The sequence below is a fragment of the Aethalodelphis obliquidens genome, unplaced genomic scaffold, assembly GCF_003676395.1.
Source record: "Aethalodelphis obliquidens isolate GAN/ISIS:26980383/991018 unplaced genomic scaffold, ASM367639v1 scaffold8, whole genome shotgun sequence".
Taxonomy (NCBI): Eukaryota; Metazoa; Chordata; class Mammalia; order Artiodactyla; family Delphinidae; genus Aethalodelphis; species Aethalodelphis obliquidens.
Genome location: NW_020837952.1, coordinates 12200022 through 12219095, shown reverse-complemented (window position 1 = coordinate 12219095; position 19074 = coordinate 12200022). Strand labels below are relative to the sequence as shown.

The window sequence follows — 19074 nt, the reverse complement described above, 5'->3', positions numbered from 1 at the left end:
TTGATCCTCAAAGTAACCTCAAAAGTAGGTAAGACGAGTACTTTCATTCCCATTTTAAAGAGGTATAAACCGAGGCTTATGCAGTCACAATGAAGGACTCCCAGGGTCGAGTCCAGCACTCTTAGTGTGACAGCCTTGGGACTCAGCGTGCATGAACTGGGAAGCAAAGTGGAATTATCACTGAGAACTGCATCTCAGAAAATCTTTTGGTTTCTTTGCCTACATTTCATAGATATTCTTCTCAATCAAATTATACCATGGCCACAATATACAAATGTTCTGACCAAAATGTCATGTTCGTGTATCTACAGAGTAGATAACCTTATAAAGTGTTTACTTTTTCCTTTTTTCTTCTTTTGTGAAATAGCCTGAAAACAGCTCCCCCTTGCCGTCCTTCCAAGCGTATCTTCACCAAAGTTTAAAGGCAGAGCTAAGGGAGAGGGTTAGTAATCCTGCCCGTCTCATGCCCTGCAGCTGGGCTCCAGCTGCCCAGAGTAACTAATTAATAGGTAGGTGGTCTTTTCTCTCTTTGCTTCAGAGAGTCTCTTTTCTGCCTGGAGGTTGCCTCTTTCTCATCCACCAGCACAAGGAGCCTGGCGGCTTTTCGCTCCGGTGTCCTGGACAGCGCTGCCTGGGCTGCCGCTCTCCAGCAGCGGCTCTTCGTCCACCCGAGGAGATGTCCCCAGGATTCAGTAGTAACCAGACGAAGTCCCCATGGACTACTGTGGCCCAAATCCCGCCCATCCCAGCTGTGGGAATCAGGCTTTTCCCGGAGAAAACCCCGGGAATCAAGTTTAGAGAAAACTCCTTAAGTCCCACCCACCCCCCAACACGCTCCCAGCCCCGGGGGAAACTGGAAAACCAGGAGACATTCCTTTTCCCCCCGCTGTAGATAAGTGCACTGTACAGGCAGCCGCCGGGACTGCGAGCGCGTCCTTCCGGTCCGCGAACGCGGGCAGAGTAACAAACAGCAGGCATCAAAGTTACCGGGAAGAGAGCGTCCTTTAAGTCACCCAGTTGTTACCCTACAGAGGAGGGCGGAGAGGAGCGGGGTTGGTGTGAGACGAAATTCCCGTAGCCACGTTGCCCTGAGAATAAAATTAGACTGGCTTCCCCGGGATGGGCGGACCCGCTGCGGACGGAGACACCCAAGCTGAAGCAGGTGGGCACACGCGCCAAGTTCAGCATCAAGAGCACCCACGCGGGCGGTGGACTCGGGATTTCTGGGTATCATGTTGACAGCGTCTGTTGAAGTCAAATGCGGGGGTTAAGGTGACCCTTGACGGAGGCTAGAGGAAATGATGGTAAACCCTGAAAAGGCATGACATGTCCAGATCTCCAAGGTTTTTTTTAGAAGAGAAGAGAGGGAAAGCGCCACGGTCAACCCCCTATTACGCCAAGTAATCCGCGAGTTCCCAGCCCCACCCCTGCAGCAGCGATGCAAAGAGGACAAATCACCGACGTAGGGAGGGGGAAAAAAGAAAACCCCCAGGGAAGAGGGAAGGGAGGCAGCGAGTGTAGGCACCGAGCAGTCTCCAACCACTGAGGCGAGAGGGAACGCGATCTGGGGAAACAAACTCCGCATCAATAATTTGAGTTTGGAGCCCAGTGCTTTCAGAGATTCGGAGCGCACCTCCCCAGCTTCGCCCGAGTTGAGACAGGGCAGCGCAGGCAAAGGGGCGGGCAATTCGACCGAGAGCGGCCGAACTGGCTGGTGGCACACGCTGCGCCGGGAGACACCCGCAAGAGAGCGAGCAGAGCCCGGCTCGCGGTGAGCGCTACAAGGAGGGAGCGCACCGCGCGAGCAGGCGGGAAGGGAGCGGGCCTCCGCCGAGGCCGAGGAGGCGCTGCATGGACAGCATGAGCTTCTCCGGGAGCCCCGGCGCGGGGCCCGCAGGGAACTCCAGCCCATGGTGGCCTCTGGACGCCAGCGGTGCCAACACCAGCTGGGAAGCGGAGGCGCTCGGGAAAGATGACAGCCCGCTGGCGGACGAGCGCAACGAGGAGCTGGCCAAGCTGGAGGTCGCCGTGCTGGCCGTGATTTTCGTGGTGGCCGTGCTGGGTAACAGCAGTGTGCTGCTGGCGCTGCACCGCACGCCTCGCAAGATGTCCCGCATGCACCTCTTTATCCGCCACCTCAGCCTGGCCGACCTGGCCGTCGCTCTCTTCCAGGTGCTGCCTCAGCTGTGCTGGGACATCACCTACCGTTTCCGCGGACCCGACGGGCTCTGCCGCGTGGTGAAGCACCTGCAGGTGTTCGCCATGTTCGCATCGGCTTACATGCTGGTGGTCATGACCGCCGACCGCTACATCGCAGTGTGCCACCCGCTGAAGACGCTGCAGCAGCCGGCGCGCCGCTCGCGCCTCATGATCGCTGCCGCCTGGGTGCTGAGCTTCGTGCTGAGCACTCCACAGTACTTCGTCTTCTCCGTGGTCGAAGTGAGCAACGTCACCAAGGCCTACGACTGCTGGGCCAATTTCATCCAGCCCTGGGGTCTCCCCGCCTACGTGACCTGGATGACCGGCAGCATCTTCGTGGCGCCCGTGGTCAGCCTGGGCACCTGCTACGGCTTCATCTGCTACCACATCTGGCGCAACGTCCGCGGAAAGACTGCGGTGCGCCAGGGCAAGGGCGCCCGCGCGGAGGGCGCAGGTGGCGCCTTCCACCAGGAGCTCCTGCTCGCGCCGTGCGTCAGCAGCGTGAAGACAATTTCCCGCGCCAAGATCCGCACGGTGAAGATGACCTTCGTGATCGTGACGGCTTACATCGTTTGCTGGGCGCCCTTCTTCATCATCCAGATGTGGTCTGTCTGGGATAAGAATTTCCCCTGGGTCGGTAGGTGTCGCGGGACGATGGAGTAAGGTGCACAGATGGGGTCTGTGTGCTTGGGGGGGGTGGGGGGAGAGAGTTTCTTTTCATAATATCCTCTAGGGCAATAGTTTTTAAACTTCGTGCATGAGAATCACATCTTGAGCGGAACTGTTAAAAGCCAAAGTCGTGGGGTCCCCACCCCAGACGTTTTGATTCAGTAGATCTGGAATGGGGCCCAGGAATCTGCATTTGTAACGAGCTCCTAAAACCACAAATCCAGAAAACTGTGCCCTAGAGTCAGCCGCGCAATTACAGAACAGAATAATGACTTCTTGCCAAAGCACTAACCGCTGTGTTAAAACCCTGCTTTGAAGTCTGTTGGATTCAGAGCAATATGTATACTGTCACAACTGCTTTTTGCTAGTTTGTGAAAAGTATCGCAATGTAAAATTTTTGTAGAAATGCCCCAAAGTAAGGGTAAAACGGACATATTTTTAATTTGAAAATAGTTTAAATGTGTTGAAGAGAGATTCTTAAGTCAATCATTCTAATTTGGCATTTAGCTAGTGTTCCATTTCTTATCATAATGTTTTGATTTTTTCCTACAATTACTTTAACACTTTTTTCTCCCCAGTGTTTCAAAGCAGGATTATTAATAAACTCTAAATTTGTTAGACTGATTCATTAGTCCTTCAGCACTAACTTGACCACACAGCTGTACATCTCTCCACACAACTCTTGTAGTTTTCTGAGAATGTCCTCCGCACCTACTAGCTCGTTTGATTTTAATTCCTTCACAAACTAGGAAAACCAGCTTCACGAGAACTTACCCCCAAAAGCATTATTTAATATTGTATCTTGAAAAAAAATTTCCTTTGATAAGGAAAACAAAAATTTTTTTTCACATCAAATATATTACAGAAATGTTGCTGGCAACAACTGTAATTGGGAAACAGGTATCTGGGAAGAAGTGTCTCCTTTTGTTATTTGTGATATACTTTGAAAGTTGTATGTACAAATTAAACACTTGAGAGTGAATTTAATTCAGACAAATAAAAGTCATGGCTATAATAGCACTGATGATGAAAAATACAACATAAATGCTATATTTCCTGTCTTGTTTGGTCTTGGCAGCCTCTTAAGTATTAATCAAATAAAAAATTCAGCCTATTTGTTGCTCTATCAGGATTCAGACACAATTACTAAAAAATTCTTCACTTGTGCACAGGTATGTCGATGATTTCCATTCTTTCTGAATACAGTCTTAGTCCTGGATCCTGATCGCCTTTAAGAGTAGCATCTTAGCACAAAGTTTGATTAACTAACCTGTAATTTATTCTGGCGCAACAAGAGTGAGAAGGCCCAAGTTCATAATTAATAAGGGAAAATCAGTGCTTGCCTATTATTCTTACCTTTAGAAAAGGTATATTCTCAGTGCAATAGTTCTATGGTGAAAGGTGATATTTATGTAGTTTACCAGTGCAAATACACAAAAAATAGTTCAAAGGACTGTTGGAATTTCTTAATTTATCTGTTCTTCATAATATAATTTAATTGTTCAAGCCACAATCAAAGATGGTTTTCTTTTAAAATCAGATGAAGCTTCTAATTAACCAAAGAAAACAACTAAATATTGCATCTTTCAGGGACCTATTTCAACTACCCCCTTCGGTATAGATTTCTTATTACAAGAATATGTTTAATAGTAAAAAATTTAAAACAACTAAACATGGTCCATAATGTCATACTTTTGCCTGAGTTATCAGGATGGATATAATTTGGTATATGTGGCTATAGCCTCTAGAAATTTCACTGAAATGGAAGCCGTTCTCTAAGTGCTGTGTTCATTAGCACACGCTAGTGCTAACATAAAGGATTCAAAACTTTATTAAGTTATTTAATATTCTTAACCTCTTGGAAGTCCCACTCATTCTACTTAAATATTTTAATAGTGGTTTAAAATCCCTGAATTAATTTCAAGGCATCTTGCCTACGAAAATATTTTACAACCAAGCAATTTCCATTCACCAACCATTTCCCTGACTGATAAACAAAATACTTTATTTTCTATATTGACCCATAACATTTTCCAGCTTTCATGAACCAACAGAAAAATGAGTTTATCCAGTGCTGTCACTTGCATTTGACTAGTTAAATGCTCTCCCCTTATGTTTTCCATACAGAGTCGGAAAACCCGGCCACCACCATCACTGCATTACTGGCTTCCTTGAATAGTTGCTGCAATCCCTGGATATACATGTTTTTTAGTGGCCATCTCCTGCAAGACTGTATCCAAAGCTTCCCATGCTGCCAAAACATGAAACAAATATTCAACAAAGAAGATTCTGACAGTATGAGCCGAAAACAGACTTCCTTCACTAACAACCGAAGCCCCACAAATAGGACCGGCGTGTGGAAGGACTCAGCTAAATCTTCCAAGTCCATCCAATTCATTCCTGTTTCATCCTGAGCATGCAGCCTGACTCCTGTAATGGACTTTTCAGCCCACTGATTGAATCCAGCTAGAAATTATTAGAACAAATATAAGATAAATCAATCTGTTGAGTACAAGACTGTGTTTCTAGTTGCATTTTCACATTGCTACAAGCAAAAGCTATGAATTGTTTTATATGGAATGTTAATAAAAACATGCCACACTAAAATCTGCAGACCTAACCCAGAAATAACAGAAGTCATATTTCTAAAGGAAAAAGCATAATCACCTGGCTTTATATTTTGCTGTGGGTTTCTTTTCTTTTTATTTCTGACATAACTAAGGTTTGGTTGGTTTAGAAGTCGTATAATGTAGGGGCATTATTTCTGAACAAAGTAAGCTCATCAGCAGCCTTAGGGTTTGAAAGGAATTAGAAGAGACATCAGAGAAATTATGTTTCCATCCAGTAAAATTAATTTATGTATCAGAAAATGCAGTCTCAAACCATGGCCTGGAGTGGGATGGTGCCTTGAAGAGGCATGAGAGCTTGAGGTATATTGAGTAGGGGGTGCCTGTTGCAGAGTGGAAAGAGGAAAGTTCTGTTAGAAGCTATAAATCACCTCCATTTCAAAACAGTAACTTTAAAACTGGCAGTTCCCTCCTTTGGTTCCTCATGTTTCATTGGTTGTCAAAAGCACGATTACCAAGATGCTGAAGGTTAGAGAAAATGTTGTCAACTGGCCGATAGTATCTTTTTCTTCCCACTGCAAAGCTGCTTTAAGGTCAGATTTGTATGAAAAATATGCAATTTTATTAGAAGAGTAGAAAGTAGACTGCCTAAGGTATTATGTAGGCTTTCTCTAGAAAATTGTAAACATGTTTTGACCAGTGTTATAAGGTATCCTGTGCTATACTGGATATTAACACCATCATTACTTCATGTCTGAGGAATCCAGATTCATAGATATGAGTCTCCTAAAGAATGACTCAGGATACTGAATGTTCCCTCATGTTTAATTAAAAATAACTTGGTCCTTCCTTCTGATCACCCACCCGTCAAACAGTCTCACAGTGGAGGAGAAGCAGGGCTGGACAGGAAGAGGGCGGGGAAATAGAAAGAAAACTGCTCTGCATCTAGTCTGGCTTCCTTCGTTATTAAGTGCATGACTTTAGGGAAATGGCTTAAAAAGACATAAAGCCTCCATTTCCTAGGCTGTACAATGGCGTTGATAACACTTACCTCACAGGGTCGTTGTAAGGACGAAATGAAATCAAGTGTGTGAAAAGATCTTCCTAAACTGTCAAGTGCTGTATGAGTGTTAGCTCTTGCTTTTATTACAGTCTTTTGCCCAGGCAGCGGGGGTTGGAGGGGGGGTCTTCAAAACTTCACAGCTTTTTCCTGTTTGCTTTTCATTAACCAGAATGTGTTGGTTTCATGTCTGGCATACAAAATCCTAAAATTTAAATATAGCTCTGCTGATTAATCGGAAAGCATCGCCAACGGCCACTGTTAAGTCTAACTGCTGCCTAACCAAAGCTTTCCTATTTAAAGAGAGAGTTTGCTTTCCTTTGACTGCAGGTAAATTGAAGCCAGCCAAGAGCATCAACTTCTTTCATTTCTAAACAGAGGTAAATTACAACACTACTGGCTGTTGTTACTGCATTTTTCATTAATGGAACTCAGTGGGGTTTTTTGAGCTATTCTGTCTGGCTCCTTTTCCTTCTTAGAGACCTTGCAATGATTTGAGGATACATCATAAATACTTTGCATCCCTTAGAGGAAGTAATAGCTATTTTAATAGCATTATTGTTTTTTTTTAAACTTTGTCGATAAGAAACTGAGCACTGAATGGCACTACGAAAACCTGGAACCATCAACCTCACTCCTCTTCATTCTCTTGCCTTTCCAAATTCTCAGGCCTTTTTCTCCCTGGATTTATATGCCTAAAAAAAAAAAAGTTTCCAAATGTTTTATAGAGATTACGCCCTTAGGTTTTAGAATTCTGCTTTTTTTTTTAAATAACAAATATGTCTCTTAAAGGGCATTGTCCAATATGAGCCATCAATTAAATTCATCAGTTCTTCATTATTTGAGTCATAGCAGCATCTCAGTATCCCTGCCCTCTGTAATGTTGTCAGCCCTTTTGACAGCTTGACTTTGACAACTCAAAGCTAAAGCCTTTTGGGTTGGAACAAATAAGAGCCCGCTTTTTTCTAAATGCAATTCCAAAATAATAACCTCATAGTTCTTGTATAGATTGTTTCAAAATATTGACGTGTACCTCCAAGTAAAAAAAATCAGTTTGAATCTTATTTACAGGAACATCTCTCAAATAAGGTGCAAATTAACCTACCCAGCCATGTTTTCTCCTTTTAAATGCATCAGGACATGAGATAGCAGAAAAGGGGCTGGGGAGACACCAGAAGATCTGGGTGCTAGTTCTGCACTAGGCAAGTACGTGGTCTTATTCTTTGCGGTTTAGGCTGAGAAGCTTAACTTACCTAGCTGCTAAACTTTCCTAATGTTATACACCCAGGAATGGCATTTAGATCTCCCAGAACAATATTCCAAATTGGAAGAGTCCTGACCGTCTATTTCAGAAGAAAGGAAATTGTAGGTGGTAAGGAAGAAGAGTATACTGGGAAGGGAAGATTTCCCTTTCTTGACCAAAGAGAAGACCTGAGATATCTTAAATGAAGGTTTGCAGTCAAGGATAAATGTGTTTCATCACCTTATTTTATTTGCCAGTTACCTGTGGGAAGATCCTGCAAGTATACAATATTAATGTATCTATGTGGGTATGGGAAATGCAATTGATAACCCACCAGTAAGGAGAAACTGGTGATATTTCTATTGGACATTTGATAAACATTAATTGATGATGAAAAAACCATTTTTAAGTACATATTAAGTGCTTAATGGGTTAATTTTTGGACATGTATTTTTAAAGTGTAAAAATAACTATGAAGGAAATTAGTGAAATTCTTTGGTTAATTAAATATTTGTCCTACACACAGAACTTCCACCATCAGCAATGAAGTCTCATGCCATGATTGAGGGAAGCGTTTTTGGTTTTTTTCTTAAGAGAGGGAGGTATTTTTTTATTTTTATTTTACGTTAGTTTTTTGGCCACACGCATGGCATGAAGGATCTTAATTCCCCCACCAGGGATGGAACCTGTGCTCCCTGCAGTGGAAGCGCAGTGTTCTAACCAATGGGCCACCAGGGAAATCCTGGGTGGGGTTTTCAAAGAGAAAAAAAATCAAGTAATCTTAATAACATGCAGTACCCTTCCAAACTTATTATAGTTCCTAGAAAGGACAACTACTGATGATTAAGAAACACAACTTTCATTGTTATTCACAAGTAAAGTAATCCAATTAGGTTAAATTTTTATGTTTTTCAGACTCTAAAACCTATATTTTTGTAACATAATTGGACACTCAGAGCTTTAAATTATAGCTTCAGAGTTTGACCCTACCATAATTAGAAGCCATCTAGAGAGAAATTAAGCCTCATCCTCAACCGCAAATATCAGAGATTTGGTTCCTTTAAACCCATGTAAACTGGGCCCTTACGGATTTTCATACTGGAGGCAACTTCTTTACTTAGACTAAGCTCAGGGCAGGGCCACCTGGGATGCTAGTCCTGGAGGTGTAGAAGCAGCCACTGTATCCCTGTCCTTTCCCTCCCTGTGGTCTTTTTAGTGCCACTCAGTGTCATTGGCAACACTTGACATCATGAGTAGCACATGGAGAATAAATATTAGAGAATGTTTCTTAATTAAAATTTGACCTCTGCCAATTTGAGCAAAAATTTAAGAACTATTCACAGGAAGAGTTATTTCCTTTAAGGCCCCAAGAGAGCCTTAAATGGGTGGAATCACATAAATTCCAGTGCACACACAGGCATTTTAAGAATATTGTTCTAACTCAGTTTTTAGGTACATTAAATTATGATGAATGAAAATGTACATGTGACCTATAGTATGTCAGCATCAAAACTATATATTTTAGGTGAAAATTAAATGCCATTTTTAAATTATAGATATATATATCGCATCTTTTTACATTAATTTATATGTTAAATAAAAACAAAGTGTTATAGAGTGAATTAAATATTTTTGTGTTCCAGGGTCAAATTAGCAAATTCAGAAAGGGAAATCTGAGAATAAGTCTGATAGTAATATCAGAATAATTAGCATTAATATAAAATAATTAGCATCTCCACACTTGAAAGTAGTTGTCTTTATATCACAGGATTTCTGACTTAACATATTCTATGATGCTTTAGCTCATTATTATAGCAAATTTATTAAGAACTGATATTGTACACCATTGTAAAGCAATTATACTCCAATAAAGATTAAAAAAAAAAGAATTGATGTTGTATATTTAGTATTCCATTTTTGGAACTGCGTTTTCAAATGTTCTGTATCTCCTAGCTTATTATGCTGTGCAGAAGAATTTCAGTGTGTTTTCTTGGGACAATTGTATGGTTATGGTTTTGATGAATATTGAAATGTTTTGTGATTGTATCTAATATTTGGTCCTTTACAGAAAAAAATAGCTTGTGGGATTATATTGAAATAACTTGTGGATTTATTACTCAGTTTTATTATGTATTCACTTGATTCTATAAATAAACATAAATACCAAATTTGACAAACGGATAAAGAAGATGTGGTGTATATACACAATGGAATATTATTCAGTCATAAAAAGAATGAAGTTCTGACATTTGCAGCAACATGAATAGACCTAGAGAGTATTATGCTTAGTGAAATAAGTCAGAGAAAGACAAATACCGTATGATATCACTTATTTGCGGCATCTAAGAAATAATGCAAATGAACGTATATAGCAAAGGAGAAACAGACTCACAGATATCGAAAACGAACTTGAGGTTACCAAAGGGGAGAGAGAAGGGGGGAGGGAAAAATTAGGGGTAGAGGATTAACAGGTACAAACTACTATGTATAAAATACATAAGCAACGAGGATATATTGTAGAGCACAGGGAATTATAGCCATTATCTTGTAATAACTCTTAATAGAGTACAATCTTTAAAAATACTGAATCATTGTGCTGTACCCCTGGAACTAATAAAATATTATAAATCAACTATAGTTCAATTGTAAAAATGTCTGATCAAAAAAAGGAAAAAAAATCAAATTTGTCTGAAATAATTCTCTTACAATCTCGTTTAATAAAAAAATATATTTCAAGTTAATTATGCTGATTTTGAAAAAAACATAGACCTGCCCTACAGCTGGTAACCATTGATAGGTTCATATTTGAGCACAAATGTGTTCATGTTTATACTCTTCGACTATAGCGAGAACAGGTGAAACTCTGTAACTGCCTTTTCAATAAATTATAGTCACAAAAGCACATTAATTTTGTTATATATTAAGAAAACCAAAATTATTGGGTTAGCTGAGGTCTTGTGTGTCATCCTCTAAAAACGTCATCTGTTTACTTGTTTCTAGAACTTGGTGAGACTGACTTCTGGGCCCATTTAATAGTCTTGCAAATCGTAATTCTTTACCCTGTGGGCTAATAAATTCAGATCATATTAACTTTCAACTTACGTTGTAACATTATTTTTCTTTTACAAGTTAAACCCTAACAGCATAAACTAAAAGGCTTATTTTGAGTTTGGCTTAAATTCTAGAAGCAGTAAATGCCCAGAATGGAAGAAAGGGAATTTGAAGCCTCTATTTTAAAACACTGTTATTTTAAAGCTCACTGTTATTTTAAAACACTTATAAACGTTTTAGAATAAACAGGATTCTACCAAAGCATATTTTCGCAAGGTCCTACGAATCAGGTAGAACTGAAATAATACTTTCATTGTATACGAGACGAGACTCATAAAGAAATGCGCTAGTGTAAAATTCATTCATTCACTCATTCTCTACATGTATCCCTTCTGAATCTCTAGAGTTAAATGTTTCTTCCCTTCTGCTTTCCAAACGCCCTCTAAATACCTTCACTATGACACACAGCAAAATGATTTGCAATGTTGGTTTATTGGCCTATCTTCTCCATGACAATCACATCGTGTTTATCTTTTAAGTAAAAGGTATGTCTTCTTCACCTTTGCATCTTCATATAGTAGATGCTGTCTATAGTAACTGCAGGACTAATATACTTAATATAGATATTCTAAATATAAAATATATATATGGTAATCATATGTTGCACATGTTAGACATTGTGAGTGTTTAACAAAAGTGAGAAGCTTTAATTATCAATATAAGAGCACTGTACGGTAAAAAAAAAAAAAAAGGACTGTACCAGGGAATCAAAAACCCCAAGTTTTTCCACCATCAATAGCTGAATATCTTGGGAAAATCACTTTAATAAATCTGGAGAGCCTAACTAATATCATCTTGATTGAGAAAAATGAACTTATAGATTCAAACTCAATCTTATTAGAAAGGCTTTGTCACCACCATAGTAGTGGACACTCGTCCCTAGGCACAACCCAGTGGAATTCAGCAGAACTTAAGTAAAGTGTACGTTTATCCCCCTCCCCAAATCCCAGCTTCCATGGTTCACCAAGTCATCCACGTTTTGACCACAACCACTCTCATTAACTTGTCTTTCATAAGTATCTACTGCCTAGATGGATGCCTTAAACCTTGAGCTTTCTGTGCTCTCTCTCTCCTTTAATATCCAAATAAAATAGGTTTAGCCTCATCTCATGCATTGTGCAAAGCCTGTGCCTTTCTGTAGATCGAAGAGGAATCCTGAGTATTATGAACTCCTTCTTTTGAACTCTCAATCCACAGCTCATTAGTTTACTTCTCATGAGTATTTTTTTCTTCACTCATTCGCCCTGACACCTTCCAACAACTCTCTGAGCACTTGGCTGCCCTGTGTGATGGGGTTCCCCTAAAGGATGGAGTATCACGTAGAGGTTTAGATTATGCCTCAGATGAGACAGTGATTCATGGTAAGTGTTTTAAAGGTCCATGGCCATTCCTTCTCAGGTGGATTAGTTGCTAATCATTCTTGACTTTAGGACCTTGCTGGCTGCCATCTTGCTCAAGTTTCTTCTCTCTACCAAGACCCGAATCCTTGTTTTTACAAATGCCAGTAATTAATCTTTCTTCCACTTCATTTTGTAGAATTATTTAGCTTTTATTTGCCTAAAGCCCTCTCACTTAGACTCTGTCTTTCAAAACAGTGCATTGTCTGTAAGGTGTTTCCTCAAGCAAAAGAACCATTTTCATCCCCAAAGGAATACTGTCTTTTTCAAAGATCAAAGAGTTCAAACTGCATTGAGCTTTTAAAGTAACCTCTTTGTGAAATGCAAATAAAAACTACAATGAGGTATCACCTCACACTGTCAGAACGCCCATCATCAAAAAATCTACAAACAATAAATGCTGGAGTGGGGTGGAGAAAAGGGAACCCTCCTACACTGTTGGTTGGAATGTAAATTGGTACAACCATTATGGAGAACAGTATGGAGGTTCCTTAAGACACTGAATGTAGAACTACCATATGATCCAACAATCCCACTTCTGGGCATATATCTGGAGAAAACCATAATTCCAAAAGATACATGCACCCCAGTGTTCATTGCAGCACTATATTTACAATAGCCAAGACATGGAAGCAACCTAAATGTCCGTCAACAGAGGAATGGATAAAGAAGATGTGGGACACATACACAATAGAATATTACTCAGACATAAAAAAGAATGAAATAATGTCATTTGCAGCAACATGGATGGACCTAGAGATTGTCATACTGAGTAAGTCAGACAAAGGCAGATATCATATGATATCGCTTATATGTGGAATCTAAAAAAATGGTACAAATGAACTTATTTACAAAGCAGACATAGTGTCACAGATGTAGAAAACAAACCTATGGTTACCAGGGGAGAAAGGAGGGAGGGATAAATTGGGAGATTGGGATTGACATGTACACACTACTATACATAAAACAGATAACTAATAAGGACCTACTGTATAGCACAGGGAACTCTACTCGATACTCTGTAATGACCTATATGGGAAAATAATCTAAAAAAGAGTGGATATATGTACATGTATAACTGATTCACTTTGCTATACACCTGAAACTAACACAACATTGTAAATCAACTATACTCCAATAAAATTTATTAAAAATAAAATAAAATAATCTCTTTTTCTTCATTTCTTTTATGCTAGTCATGAAACATATGTATGGTGCCTAAATAATTCAGATTTTGCCTTTTTTATGCATTTTGTGTAACTTTCGCACAATTGGTATTACTTCATGTTGGAGTCCTCTCTGTTCTCGCAGGTGCACAGTTATAAGATCATCTCAAAATACTCTTAACAGATATTCATCTCATAATACTCTTGGAGGCCAGCTAGAGATGGCTGGTTTTCTATTCCTTCTTGATTACTGTATATATTCTTTTTTGTTCATGTGCAAATTATGTAACATTCCTTTCCATAGCAGTCAAACATAAGCAAATGCACAGGCTAATGTGAGATATAACTATAGATACAGATATATAATAGACGTTATTTTTTCAGAGCAGTTTTAGGTACACTGCAAAATTGAGTGGAAGGTACAGAAATTTCCCATATACCCCCTACCCCTACACACGCACAGCCTCTCCCATTAACAACATCAGCCACACGAGTGGTACATTGGCTACAATCGATGAACTTAAACTGACACATCATCATCACCCAGAATCCACATTAGGGCTGTACATTCCATGGCTTTGGACAAATGTATAATGACATGTATCCACCATTATGGTATCATAAAGAGTATTTTCCTCTGTGCTCCACTATTTATTCCCCCTGACCCATGTCTCCCCCACTTCCAGAAACCACTGATACTTTTACTTTGTCTGTATACAGAGTTTTGTGTGTTATATTTTTATAGCCATTGTATCATTAATGCCCTGGCCCAGATCTTTGCTCCAGCTTACCTAATTATTACCTCATGATATAAAATAGATTCATATAAAATAGATTCAGCAACAACTCTGATATTTTAATACAAATGGAAACATACACAGAAAAAAAAAAATCCTGCCTCAATTACTCTTTCATCTGGCCCCAGCCATCTGTCAAAACCTCTGCTAGAGGCATTTACACCCTTCTCCTCTTTCTCTTTCTCCCTCCTCCTCCTACCAACTCTAAAGCATTCTCCATTTCCCAGCCTCTATTTTCCAGCTATGGCTCAACTTTTAAGCAATAGCACCAAAATGTTCAAAGGAACAGGGCTCTTCCACAGTCTGAATGTGAGTCATGTGTCATGTTCCTCAGATCCTGAGTCTGTCAGTGAGAAATCCAGGACCAAGAACACGCCAACGTGCTTACTGTTGAGGAGCTCTTGAGAGCAAAAGAACAGTCTATGAACAGTGAGAGCCTTTAGAAAACCCAAAGAAACTGAAGATTGGAGATAACAAAGATCTCAGATGAGATTCTTATCTAACTGCAATTTTTTCAAAAAAAATCCGACACACAAAATATGAACATTTTGGAGGTATTTCAACTGATAATTATCCTTCAATTGCTTCATTTTGTAGAAACACCACTTACTACTGCATCCAAATAACCTACCAAACCTCTGACACAAAATAGTGCAGAAAAATGGTTAAGCTGCTTGGGATGGAAACAATGACAAAGATAGAAGAGGAAAGTCAGCCATTTGGAAGTTTTTGTGAATGTGCATAAATGTCTTTTGCCCCCATTTCTATTTGAAGTTACAGTGTATCTTGAGAAGAATTCTGAAGGAACTTCAATAAGATGATTAAAGTTTAGATAACTATAAAAATCAGCCTCCAGGTATTTCTTTAATGGCTTACTTACCTAATCAAAACTGTAATTTCCTTTAGCAAATATATAAACTATTCAATAAAGGAATGGAAATTTACTCTTTACTATATATAAATATTTAATATATAGTCAATGGGTGATTACATACATGGTGTGGGAATGAATGTTGTTTTTTTGTTTTTTTTTTTTTGCGGTACGCAGGCCTCTCACTGTTGTGGCCTCTCCCATTGCGGAGCACAGGCTCCGGACGCGCAGGCTCAGCGGCCATGGCTCACGGGCCCAGCCGCTCCACAGCATGTGGGATCTTCCCGGACCGGGGCACGAACCCGTGTCCCCTGCATCAGCAGGTGGACTCTCAACCACTGTGCCACCAGGGAAGCCCGGAATGAATGTTTTGAGTAGGTGAATAAGATATTTTTTGGTGTCCAACATGAGCTAAGTATATCACGGTGCACTTGTTTCAAAACCATTCACTGCTTTTCCTGTTTGCGTTATGGGATTATGAGTCTGTGAATTTCAAGGCCTGCGCTGACATTCCAGGAGATATAAAAAGTTTAAGATCTTTGGAAAATAAAATGCTAAAATCATTTATATCTTCATTGGGATGAGGAGCTACTAAAATGAGCCTTTATCATTTCAAATCTTTTGATTCATGAATTTCTCTGTAGAAATTAGAAGTGTGACCAGCTTAACAGTTCTATTGGTAAATGAGAGATGAAGGGAGACCTATCATTAGGTTTTATGAATTTTAATATTTTTTCTGAATATTTTAGTCTTAATTAGGTGTTATTTTTCTCTCTTGTTCAGAAGAGATGGATATGTCAGAAAATATATCTCTGAACATTTTAGGAAGAGGAGAGAAAAGTTCTCATCAGCTATACTTCTTTAATTTTGCAAAGGATCACTACTTCTAGCCATCTTGCATATGCCTTTGCCTTTGCCTGTCCATCTTTGGGTTGAGTGTGGGGCAGAGTGCTGGAGCTAAAAATAAATCTCTACACTAGATTATGTCATTTCTTAATCTGAAAATTCTTTCTCCTTCCCAGTAACTGGCACTAGACATTGATGGTCCATTTAGCCCTGTAATGCATTCCTCTCTTGCACTCACCAGCTTCTGTGACCCAGCCAGGCTCCAGCCCACGTGCAGCTAGAGATCAGCTCCTTCCAGCTTGGCTTTTTAATCCTTGCTCATACAACTCCCATCAGCCCATCGGTTTCCACGTCTTCATTCCTCAAACCAGTGATTCTTCAACTTTGATGTGCAAATAACCTGGGGATCTGACTCAAATGCAGATTCTGACTCAGTGGATTCTGATTCACTAGGATGAATTATAAGATAATGGCTTTCCAACAGCCTCCCCGGTGACGGCATGGCTGCTGCTCTGTGCACCACACTTTATGTAGCAAGGCCTTAGCGGGTCTAGAGGCTCTTTTCGATGTGAAGATGTAAAGTACTGCTTAACCATTTTCAAAGTTTTATCCCAGATTGGCTCCATATCTGGAATATATAGCCTCTGAAATGTCAAAATAAAAGCAAATTGTCCAGTCTGGTCACTTTCTGGCAAGTGATCTCTGAGGTTTCTTATTCTGCTTCTCTCACCAGAGTGTTATCCTCAGGATTTCCATGTGTAGTTACCAGATTCCAGACCGGGAATGTTGAAGAAGAGAGAATGGACCTGGGAACTCAAAGGCTAAAGTAAAAGTAACTTTAGAAAATGAGTCTATGTTTCTGACAGAAAAAGTGGGGGTGGGGAGGGGAACCCTGCCCTCCAGTATAGAAGATTTTCCCTACCTAACTACCCTATGATCACAATCTATCTCATAAAGACCAATCCTCTATACACCTTGTTTCTAAAAGAGACACCTGAGTATCTCTCCTATAATAAGTCTTTCCCCACGGGCAAGATGATTAAGCTGTACTCCCATAGCAACTGGACATAGTCAGCTCATAGTAGCATCATTAGTCTATTGAAAATGTTCTATCTGATAAATGCACATCTTTATCTTTACTACGCTTACCTCCATACTTTTAAATCATATACATATTCTGTAATTCACGTATTTATTTAAGTTACTTATTGACTGACTTCCTGTTATAATATGAGAGATTCAGCACACTTCCCTTCACCTTTCCTCTCCCACCTTCACAATACAGCTATACTGCCAATATTTTAGTTAATTTAATAATCAGTGTTACATCATTATGATGTAGAAAACAAGACTACAAGCTCAGAACTTAAAAAGAAGATGGTGATTATTATAGTTTTTTTATATATTAAAAAACTCCACTGGGGAAGAAAGAAGGAGCATGCTCATGAGACAGCGTCTGGACAACCACATTCCTGGACTCCGTAACACTTATAAATTATAGCCTTGCTTTCTTACATGAGGACAACTTAAGACCCTAAGACACCCTCCAAGCATTGCCTTGTAGTCAGAGTGTTCGAGAACCCTCAAATTATTCAGGTAGGAAAAAAGAGACCTCGCAGTCCTCAAGCTGGACCCTGTACAATAAATAATGAGCTTCAAGAAGACTTGTAAGAGGTACTGAAAGCATATATTTGAATGAGGTCACAGCATCTGTCCAGTAAAACATTTATGCGGGAAGTCACGGTGCCCATCCAGGGAAGTAAAACATTAAGGATCTCTTTGATAATGGAACTGTGAAGTGTTTTTCTCTAATTATTGACATCTAGTACTCATTCTTTAACAAGATTCTTTATGAAATAGAGTCTAGCCCTAGAGAAAATTTAAAATAGCTACTGTTTATTGTCATTTTCTAAATCTGATAGGCACTGTCCTAAGCATTACCCTTATAGTTTCACCCTTCATACTTAGGAAAATCTTATTATTTAAGTTAGGAAACGGACATTCAGAGCACTTGCCAAAGACCATAGCGAAACCAAATTCAGAGCAAGAATTTAAAACCAGGCCCATGTGAATGTTGTTTGCTCTTCCCAGTGAGGCTGTGCTGCTTCAGAGGAATGGGCAGTTTGCTGTTGCTGCCCCTACTTCCCTATTCCGTGTCATTTCCCTCACTTCTACCAAAATGTGTTCAAATAAACACACAACAGTCATAACTCAACGTGTCTCACCTCTCTAATGAAGGATTAACAGGTTAACTTTTTCATCATGAATGAAATGGATGGCTTTCCCCCCATTTAAATATATCTAAGGCCTTAGGGGACTAGATAAACTTTTATTTTTGTGAGCATTTCTGAAATCATTCCACCTATATAACAATCTAATCCTTGCAAAGCGTTAAATCTCTAAATAGAAATTAGACTCTACTGAGTAAGTTCCCCTGTTCTCAGAAGCTCTGTATAAACTTGCTAGCACAGGGCTGGCAGCCAGGAAACACGTGGTATGTATTAGTTTTCATGCCTTTTCAGATCCTTATATTGTTAACTGTCAATGTATTACAGATTGTCCTCATGTGATGACAGTGTTCATTCATTTAACACTTATTGAGTACCTACTAGATGCTGGAGAGTTTTCTAGGCACTAGGGATATATTGGTGAACAAGACAGACAATAAGCAAACAAAAGAAGTGTCAAATGAAAATAAGTGCTGTGAAGAAAAATGATACAGAGAATGGATAGCGTCTAGCGTAGAGAAGAAGGACCATTTTATGTAGCATGATGGGAAAAGCTCTTGGATAAGATGTTATTTTTAAGTAGAGACCTGAAGACAGTGAGGGAGCCTTGTGGACATCTAAGGGATGAATGTTGTAGGGAGATAAAGCAACAAGTGCAAAGGCATTGACACAGGAGAATAATGGTCAGCGAGGTGCAGGAGGCTGGAGTGGATGAGAGAGGTAGAGAGTAGTATGTGATAATGTCATACATCGGGGTGTGGTGTGGAAGCGGGGGACCTGGTGGACGTTAGGGGCCTTGGGGTTTTCAGTTTAACATGAAAGGTCAATGGAGGATTTGAGGCAGAGGAACAACAAATCTAAGTTGTATTTTACAGGATGGTTCTGGCAGCTGTGTTGGGAATAGACCACATAGAAACAAG

At 40.1% G+C, this 19074-nt stretch overlaps 1 protein-coding gene across 1 annotated transcript; it reads left to right on the top strand.

Annotated features, from left to right (window-relative positions):
• Positions 1-1455: 1455 nt before the first annotated feature.
• Positions 1456-5475, top strand: AVPR1A (arginine vasopressin receptor 1A). Its single transcript, XM_027106891.1, has 2 exons — positions 1456-2836; positions 4996-5475. Exons 1-2 carry the CDS (start codon positions 1852-1854, stop codon positions 5280-5282), a joined length of 1272 nt encoding a protein of 423 aa, XP_026962692.1. The 5' UTR covers positions 1456-1851; the 3' UTR covers positions 5283-5475.
• Positions 5476-19074: the final 13599 nt, after the last annotated feature.